This window comes from Penaeus monodon, chromosome 24, assembly GCF_015228065.2.
Source record: "Penaeus monodon isolate SGIC_2016 chromosome 24, NSTDA_Pmon_1, whole genome shotgun sequence".
In the NCBI taxonomy this organism is placed as follows: Eukaryota; Metazoa; Arthropoda; class Malacostraca; order Decapoda; family Penaeidae; genus Penaeus; species Penaeus monodon.
The window spans coordinates 3,389,990-3,397,832 of NC_051409.1; the positions used below are offsets into that span (position 1 = coordinate 3,389,990).

The 7,843-nt window shown below is 58.0% G+C and overlaps 3 protein-coding genes across 3 annotated transcripts; all 3 read right to left on the reverse strand.

The window, feature by feature from the left end:
- Positions 1-445: 445 nt before the first annotated feature.
- LOC119588803 (calcium-binding and coiled-coil domain-containing protein 2-like) lies at positions 446-940 on the reverse strand. The gene has a single exon (XM_037937451.1). The coding sequence runs from the start codon at positions 938-940 to the stop codon at positions 446-448; it is 495 nt and encodes a 164-aa protein (XP_037793379.1).
- Positions 941-2,481: 1,541 nt separating this feature from the next.
- LOC119588804 (collagen alpha-1(XXII) chain-like) lies at positions 2,482-4,120 on the reverse strand. The gene is made up of 3 exons (XM_037937452.1): positions 3,518-4,120; positions 2,857-3,207; positions 2,482-2,601 (listed from the first exon to the last, which is right to left on the reverse strand). Exons 1-3 carry the CDS (start codon positions 4,118-4,120, stop codon positions 2,482-2,484), a joined length of 1,074 nt encoding a protein of 357 aa, XP_037793380.1.
- On the reverse strand, positions 4,117-4,575 carry LOC119588805 (collagen alpha-1(VII) chain-like). The gene has a single exon (XM_037937453.1). It carries the CDS (start codon positions 4,573-4,575, stop codon positions 4,117-4,119), a length of 459 nt encoding a protein of 152 aa, XP_037793381.1.
- Between the last annotated feature and the right edge of the window lie 3,268 nt (positions 4,576-7,843).

A 7,843-nucleotide genomic window follows, 5' to 3' on the forward strand; every position in this document is an offset into this window, starting at 1 on the left:
TTTTGGGGGGGCCTTTTTTGTGCCAGGAGGCCTTTCTCGTGCCAGGAGTCCCTTTTCATGAAGAAGTCCCTTTCTTGTGCCAGGGGGTTCCTTTCTCTTTGCCGGGGAGTGCCTTCTTGTGCCAGGAGGCTTCTCTCGTGCCGGGGAGTCCCTTCTCCCCCTTCCAGGAGTGCCTTCTCCCCTGAGGAGTGCCTTCTCCGGGCCGGGAGGCCTTCTCTCGTGCCAGGAGTGCCTTTTTCCCTTGCCAGGAGGCCTTCTCTCGTGCCAGGAGTGCCTTTCTCGTGCCAGGTTTTTGCCTTTCTAAATGAAGGGGCCCTTCTCTCGTCCCCGGGAGTGCCCTTCCTCGTCCCCGGAGTGTTCTTTTCCATGACGGGAAAGTCCCTTCTCTGTCCCAGGAGGGCCTTCTCTTGTGCCAGGGTCCCTTTTCGGCCAGGGTCCCCTTCTCTCATCCCCCGGGGGCCCTTCTCTCGTGCCAGGGTCCCTTTTTTGGGCCAGGGGGCCCTTTTCTCTCATCCCGGGAGTCCCTTTCCTTCTTCCCCAGGAGGGGCCTTCTTTTCATCCCAGGAGTGCCTTTTCCATGCAGGATTTGCCTTCTTTTGTGAAGGAGTGCCTTCTCTCGTCCCCAGGACCCCTTTTCTCGTGCCGGGGGTCCCTTTCTCTTGTGCCAGGAGTCCCTTCTCTGGGCCCGGGAGTCCCTTCTTAATGCCAGGAGTCCCTTCTCGTCCCCAGGGGGCCCCCTTCTTTTGTGCCGGGGAGTCCCCTTCTTCATGCCAGGAGTGCCTTTCTCTTCCCAGGAGTGCCTTTTCCATGCCAGGATTTCCCCTTTCTCATCCCAGGAGTGCCTTTCTTGTCCCAAAGGAGTGCCTTCTCTCGTCCCCGGGGAGTCCCTTTTCTCGTGCCAGGAGTCCCTTCTCTTGTGCCGGGAAGGGCCTTCTCTCATCCAGGAGTGCCTTCTCTCATGCCGGATTTGCCTTCTCTTTTGCAGGAGTGCCTTCCCCTCTTTGCCGGGATTTCCCTTCTTCTGCCAGGAGTGCCTTCTTTTGTGCCAGGATTTGCCTTCTCTCATCCCAGGGGGTGCCTTCTTCGTCCCCGGAGTCCCCTTCTCTCATGCTAGGAGTGCCTTCTCTTTTTGCCAGGAGTCCCTTCTCTGGCCGGGAGTGCCTTCTCTCATCCCAGGAGTGCCTTCTTCGGCCAGGAGTGCCTTCTCTCGTGCCAGGAGGGCCTTTTTCTCGTGCCAGGATTTCCCCCCTTTTTTATCCCGGGGTGCCTTCTCTCATGCCAGGAGTCCTTCTCTCGTGCCAGGAGTGCCTTCTCTCGTGCCAGGAGTGCCTTCTCTCACCCGGGAAGTGCCTTCTCTCGTCCCAAAGGGGGCCCTTTTCCCCTCGGGGCCGGAGTGCCTTCTCATGCCAGGAGTGCATTCCCCGTGCCAGGAGTGCCTTCTCTCGGCTAGGAGGCCTTCTCTCTTCCCAGGAGTGCCTTTCTCGTGCCAGGAGTCCCTTTTCTCATGCCGGGGAGTGCCTTCTCTCTTCCCAGGGGTGTTTCTCTTGTGCCAGGAGTCCCCTTCTCCCCTTGCCAGGAGTCCCTTTCTCCATGCCAGGGGGCCCTTTTCTCTCGTGCCAGGAGTGCCTAATCTCATGCCGGGGAGTCCCTTTTCTCTCACCAGGAGTGTTTTTCCTCTCATGCCAGGAGTGCCTTCTCTTGGCCAGGAGTGCCTTCTTCGTGCCAGGAGTCCCTTTCCCTTCCGTGCCAGGAGTCCCCTTTTCTCTCATCCCAGGAGTCCCTTCTCTCGGCCAGGAGTCCCTTTCCTCGTGCCGGGATTTCCTTTTCTTCTGCCGGGGAGTGCCTTCTCTTTTACCAGGAGGGGGTTTCCCCTCACCCCGGAGTGCCTTCTCTCTGCCAGGAGTGCCTTCTTTGTCCCAGGATGCCTTCTTTCGTGCCGGGAGTCCTTCTCTCGTCCAGGGTGCCTTCTCTCATGCCGGGAGGCCTTCTCTCGTGCCAGGAGTGCCTTTTCGGGGCCAGGAGTCCCTTCTCTCATCCCAGGGGCCTTCTCTCATGCCAGAGTCCCTTCTTTTGTGCCGGGGTTGCCTTCTTCTTTCCCAAAGGAGGCCTTCTCTGTCCCAGGATTTGGCCTTCTCTCATGCCAGGAGTGCCTTCTCTCGGGGGCCAGGAGTCCTTTTTTTAGGGCGGGAGTCCCTTCTCTCGTCCCAGGAGGCCTTCTCTCGTGCCAGGTTTTTCCCCTTCTCTCATGCCAGGGGGCCCTTTTCTCTGTGCCAGGAGGCCTTCTCTCATCCCAGGAGGGCCTTCTCGGGAAAGGAGTGCCTACTTCACCCAAGGAGGGGCCTTTTCTCTCATGCCAGGAGTGCCTTTTTCTCATGCCAGGAGTCCCTTTTTCTCTTTCCCGGGAGGGGCCTTTTTCCGTGCCTGGGGGGCCTTCCCCTCTTGCCAGGGGGCCCTTTTCTCCGTGCCGGGGGGCCTTTTCTCTCATGCCAGGAGTGCCTTCTTTGTGCCAGGGGGCCCTTTCTCTCGGGCCAGGAGTGCCTTCTTAGCCAGGATTTCCTTTCCATGGGAGTCCCTTCTCTGTGCCAGGAGTCCCTTTTTTTTCTGCAGGGGTCCCTTTTTTCTTATGCCAGGAGTGCCTTCTCTTTTCCCAGGAGTCCCTTTTCCCCTCATGCCAGGGTCCCTTTTTCTATGCCAGGAGTGCCTTCTTTTGTGCCGGGAGTGCCTTCTCTCGTGCCAGGAGTGCCTTCTCTCGTGCCAGGAGTGCCTTCTCTCAACCGGGAAGTCCCTTTCTCTTTGCCAGGATGCCTTCTCTCTTTCCATGAGTGCCCTCTCATACCGGAGTGCCTTCTCTCATGCCAAAAGGGCCTTCTCTTGTGCCAGGAGTGATTTCTCATCCCAGGGGGCCCTTCCCCTAAATCCCCGAAGGGGCCTTCTCTGGGGCCAGGATTTCCTTCCCCGGGCCCGGGGAGTCCCTTCTCTCATGCCAGAATGCCTTCTTTTGTGCCGGGAGTCCCTTTTTCTCATCCCAGGAGTGCTTCTCTCGTGCCAGGAGTCCTTCTTCGTGCCAGGAGTCCCTTCTCTCGTCCCAGGAGTGCCTTTCTCGTGCCAGGAGTGCCTTCTCTCATCCCGGGAAAGGCCTTCTTTTGGGCCCAGGAGTGCCTTCTCTATGCCGGGGAGTCCCTTCTCTTGTCCCCAGGAGTCCCTTCTCTTGTGCCAGGAGTGCCTTCCTCATGCCAGGAGGCCTTCTCTCTTCCGGGAGTGCCTTTCCTCATCCCGGGGAGTCCCTTTCTTCATGCCGGGGATTTCCCTTTCTCTTGGCCGGGATCCCTTCCCCATGCCAGGAGTCCCTTTTCTCTCATCCCGGGAAAGTCCCTTCTTTTTTGCCAGGGGGCCCTTTCCCCTCATGCCAGGAGTCCCTTCTCTCATGAAAAGGAGTGCCTTCTCTCGTGCCAGGAGTCCCCTTCCCCTCATGCCAGAGTGCCTTCCCTCAGGGCCAGGAGTGCCTTTTTCTCTTTGCCAGGAGTCCCTTCTCTTGTGCGGGAAGTCCCTTTCTCGTGCCAGGGGGGCCCTTTCCCCTCATGCCAGGAGTGCCTTCTCTCATGCCAGGAGTCCCTTCTTGGGAAAAAGGGTGCCTTCTCTCTCCCAGGGGGCCCTTCTCCATGCCGGGAGTCCCTTCTCTCATGCCAGGAGGCCTTCTCTCGTCCAGGGTTTTTTCTCTCGTGCAGGAGGGGCCTTCTCCAGGGCCAGGGGGGCCCTTCTCTGTCCCAGGAGTCCCCTTTCTCGTGCCAGGATTGCCTTCTTTTATCCCAGGAGTGCCTTCTTCGGGGCCAGGAGTCCCTTCTCTCGGGTAGGAGTCCCTTCCCCTCGTCCCAGGAGTTCCCTTCTCTCGGAAAGGGGGCCCTTCCCCTTCGTCCCAGGAGTCCCTTCCCTTATGCCAGGAGTGCATTTTTCTCGTCCCAGGAGGCCTTTCGTGTAGGAGTCCCTTCTCTCGTGCCAGGATTTCCCTTTTTTCCCCGTGCCGGAAAGTGCCTTCTTCAGTGCCGGGAGTCCCTTCTTTTTCCCAGGGCCCCTTCTTTTGTGCCGGGAGTGCCTTTCTAATGCCAGGAGTGCCTTCTCTCATCCCAGGAGGCCTTCTCTCGTGCCAGGAGGGGCCACTCTCATCCCAAGGAGTCCCCTTCTCTCAGCCAGGAGGGGCCTTCTTAATGAAGGAGTCCCTTCTCTCATGCCAGGAGTCCCTTTCTCGTCCTGGAGTCCCTTTCTCTTGCCGGGAGTGCCTTCCTCACCCAAGGAGTGCCTTCTTAAAATCCCGGGAGTCCTTCTTTTGTCCCAGGAGTCCTTCCTCGTGCCAGGAGTCCCTTTCTCTCTTTGCCAGGGGGCCCTTTCTCTCATGCCAGGAGTCCCTTTCTCTCGTCCCGGGAGTGTTCTCTCGTGCCAGGGTGCCTTCTTCATGCCAGGAGTGCCTTCTCTTTTCCCGGGGAGTGCTTCTCTCATGCCAGGGTCCCTTCTCTTTGTGCCAGGGGGGCCCTTCTCCCCATCCGGGAGTGCCTTCTCTCGGCCAGGGGTGCCTTCTCTCATGCCAGGGGGCCCTTCTCTCGTGCCAGGAGTCCCTTTCTTTCATGCCGGGAGTCCCTTTCTCTCGTCCCCAGGAGTCCCTCCCTTCATGCCAGGATGCCTTCTCTATCCCAGGATTTGCCTTTTTCTCATGCCGGGAAAGTCCCTTCTCTCATCCCGGAGTGCCTTCTCCGTGCCGGGGGGCCCTTTCCCTCCTTGCCAGGAGTCCCTTCTCTGTGCCAGGATGCCTTCTCTATGCCAGGACCCTTCTCTTTCCCAGGAGTCCCTTTCTCTGGGGCCCGGGGAGTCCCTTTCTCATCCAGGAGTGCCTTCTCTCAGCCAGGGGGTGCCTTCTCCTTTGCCAGGAGGCTTTTTTCTCGTGCCGGGGTGCCTTTTTCTTACCCAGGGTCCCTTCTTTTTTGGCCAGGAGGTTCCTCATGCCAGGAGTCCCTTCTCCATCCGGGAGTCCCTTCTTTTCCAGGAGTGCCTTCTTCGTGCCGGAGTCCCTTCTCTCGTGCCGGGAGTGCCTTCTTCATAAAAAGGAGTGCCTCTCCGTCCCGGGAGTGCCTTCTCTCATCCCATGGGCCCTTCTCTCATCCCAAAGGGTTTCCTTTCTCTCATGCCAAAATTTGCCTTCTTTTGGGGCCCAGGAGTGCCTTCTCTCATGCCAGGAGTCCCTTTCTCTCATGCCAGAAGTCCCCTTTTCTTTGTCCCGGGAAAGTGCCTTCTCCGTGCCAGGGTCCCCTTCTCTCATGCCAGAAGTCCTTTTTGTGCCAGGAGGCCTTCTCTCTCCCGGGAAAGGGGCCTTTCTGTGCCGGGGAGTCCCTTTTCTCGTGCCAGGGGGCCCTTTCTCTCATGCCGGGATGCCTTCCCCCAGCCAGGAGTGCCTTCTTCGTCCCAGAAATCCCTTCTCTCGTGCCGGGAGTGCCTTCCCCTCGTGCCAGGAGGCCTTTCTCTGCCAGGGTGCCTTCTTTTCGTGCCAGGAGGCCTTCTCTATCCCAGAATGCCTTCTTGGCCGGGAGTCCCTTCTTCTAATGCCAGGAGTGCCTTCTCTTGTGCCAGGAGTGCCTTTTGTCCAGGAGTGCCTTCTCTCGTCCCGGGAGTGCCTTTCCCCGTGCCAGGGTGCCTTTCTCGTCCCAAGGAGGTTTCTCTCATCCCAGGAGTGCCTTTCTTGTGCCAGGAGGCCTTCCTTCATCCCAAAGGAAAGGCCCTTCTTCTTGCCAGGAGTCCCTTCTCTTTTGCCGGGAGTCCTTCCCTCATGCCAGGGGGCCCTTTTAATCCCAGGAGTCCCTTTCTCTCGTGCCAGGAGTCCTTCTCTCATCGGAGTCCCTTTTCCTCATGCCAGGGGGGCCCTTCTCTAAATCCCGGGAGTCCCTTCTTTTGTCCCAGGAGTGCCTTCTCTCTTTGCGGGTGCCTTCTCCCTGCCAGGAGTGCCTTCTAAAGAGGAGTGCCTTCTCTCGTCCCAAGGAGTGCCTCTTTTCCGGGGGGCCAGGGAGTGCCTTTTTCTCATGCCAGGATTTCCCTTTCCCTCTCATGCCAGGAGTCCCTTTCTTTTTCCCAGGATTCCTTCTTCGGCCAGGAGTGCCTTCTCTCATCCCAGGAGTGCCTTCTCTCGTGCCAGGAGTGCTTCCTCTCGTGCCGGATTTGCCTTCTTTATCCCAGGGGGTGCCTTCTTCGTGCCGGGAGTGCCTTCTTTTGTGGGGGGAGTGCCTTCTTTTCGTGCCAGGAGTCCCTTTTCGTGCCAGGAGTCCCTTCTCTCATGCCAGGATTTGCCTTTCTGTGCCAGGAGTCCCCTTCTCTGGCTAGGAGTGCCTTCTCTCATCCCAGGAGGGGCCTTCTCTTGTGCAGGATTTCCCTTCCTCTTCCCCGGGGAGTGCCTTTCTCTTGCCAGGATTCCCTTCTCTTGTGCCAGGAGTCCCTTTTCTTCATGAAGGAGTCCCTTTTCCTCATGCCGGGGTTTCCCTTCTCTGTGAAGGAGTCCCTACTCTCATCCGGGAGTGCCTTCTTCATCCCGGGGAAGTGCCTTCTCTCATCCCAGAGTGCTTCTCTCATGCCGGGAGTCCCTTTCTCTGGGCCCGGGAGGCCTTCTTTTCTTGCCGGGAGTGCCTTCTTCATCCCCGGAGTCCCCTTTTCATCCCAGGAGTGCCTTTTTCTCGTCCCAGGAGTCCCTTTCCCTCGGGGCCCAGGAGTGCCTTTTCTCATGAAAGGGAAAGTCCCTTTCTCTCTTTCCAGGAGTCCCTTCTCTGGGTCCCAGGATGCCTTCTCTCATGCCAGGAGTCCCTTTCTTTTTTTCCCAGGAGTGCCTTCCCTCAGCCAGGAGTCCCCTTCTCCCATGCCGGGGAGTCCCTTCTTTTGTAAAAAGGATTTCCCTTTCCTGTGCCAGGAGTCCCCTTCTCTGTGCCAGGAGTCCCTTTATCTTTTGAAGAGTGCCTTCTCCGTCCCAGGAGTGCCTTCCCCTCGTCCCAGGATTTCCCTTTTTCTCTTTGAAAAAGGAGTGCCTTCTTTTCATGCCGGGGGGGCCTTCTCTTGTGCCAGGGGGCCCTTCTCTCAGCCAGGAGGGGCCTTCTCTGTCCCGGGGAGTCCCTTTCTCTCATCCCAAAGGGGGCCCTTTCTCTCGTGCCAGGAGTGCCTTCTTTCGTGCCAGGAGTGCCTTCTCTTATCCCAGGGTGCCTTCTCTGTGCCAGGGTGCCTTCTCTCGTGTGGGAGTGCCTTCTCTGTGCTAGGAGTGCCTTCTCTCGTGCCAGGAGTGCCTTCTCTCGTGCCAGGAGTGCCTTCTCTCATGCCAGGAGTGCCTTCTCTCATGCCAGGAGTGCCTTCTCTCGTGCCAGGAGTGCCTTCTCTCGTGCCAGGAGTGCCTTCTCTCATGCCAGGAGTGCCTTCTCTCGTGCCAGGAGTGCCTTCTCTCATGCCAGGAGTGCCTTCTCTCGTGCCAGGAGTGCCTTCTCTTGTGCCAGGAGTGCCTTCTCTCATGCCAGGAGTGCCTTCTCTCGTGCCAGGAGTGCCTTCTCTCGTGCCAGGAGTGCCTTCTCTTGTGCCTTCTCTCGTGCCAGGAGTGCCTTCTCTTGTGCCTTCTCTCGTCCAGGAGTGCCTTCTCTTGTGCCTTCTCTTGTGCCAGGAGTGCCTTTACTGAGCTTTCTTGCAAGAGTCCCAGCCCATATGTTTCAAGATTTTTCAAGAATCTGCAGAATCCCCATTCGGTTTATTCTTACGGTTACTTTAAAGAGACGGGCGCCAGTTTTCATAATGCATAATGTAATGAATAAATGAATATCTAGATAGGTACAAATGAACA

Bases quoted from the DNA above. Each gene is read 5' to 3' on its own strand.
- LOC119588803 (XM_037937451.1), bottom strand. From the start codon at position 940: ATGAGAGAAGGCCCTTCCCGGCACAAGAGAAGGGACTCCTGGCACGAG.
- LOC119588804 (XM_037937452.1), bottom strand. From the start codon at position 4,120: ATGAGAGAAGGCACTCCTGGCATTAGAAAGGCACTCCCGGCACAAAAG. The intron at 3,208-3,517 runs GCAAAGAGAAAA...TCCTGGCACAAG, and splicing joins CACAAGAGAAGGGACTCCTG to AGAAGGGACTCCTGGGGACA. The intron at 2,602-2,856 runs GCATGAGAGAAG...GGACCCCTGCAG, and splicing joins CACAAGAGAAGGCCCTTTTG to AAAAAAAAGGGACTCCTGGC.
- LOC119588805 (XM_037937453.1), bottom strand. From the start codon at position 4,575: ATGAGAGAAGGCACCCCTGGCCGAGAGAAGGCACTCCCGGATGGGGAG.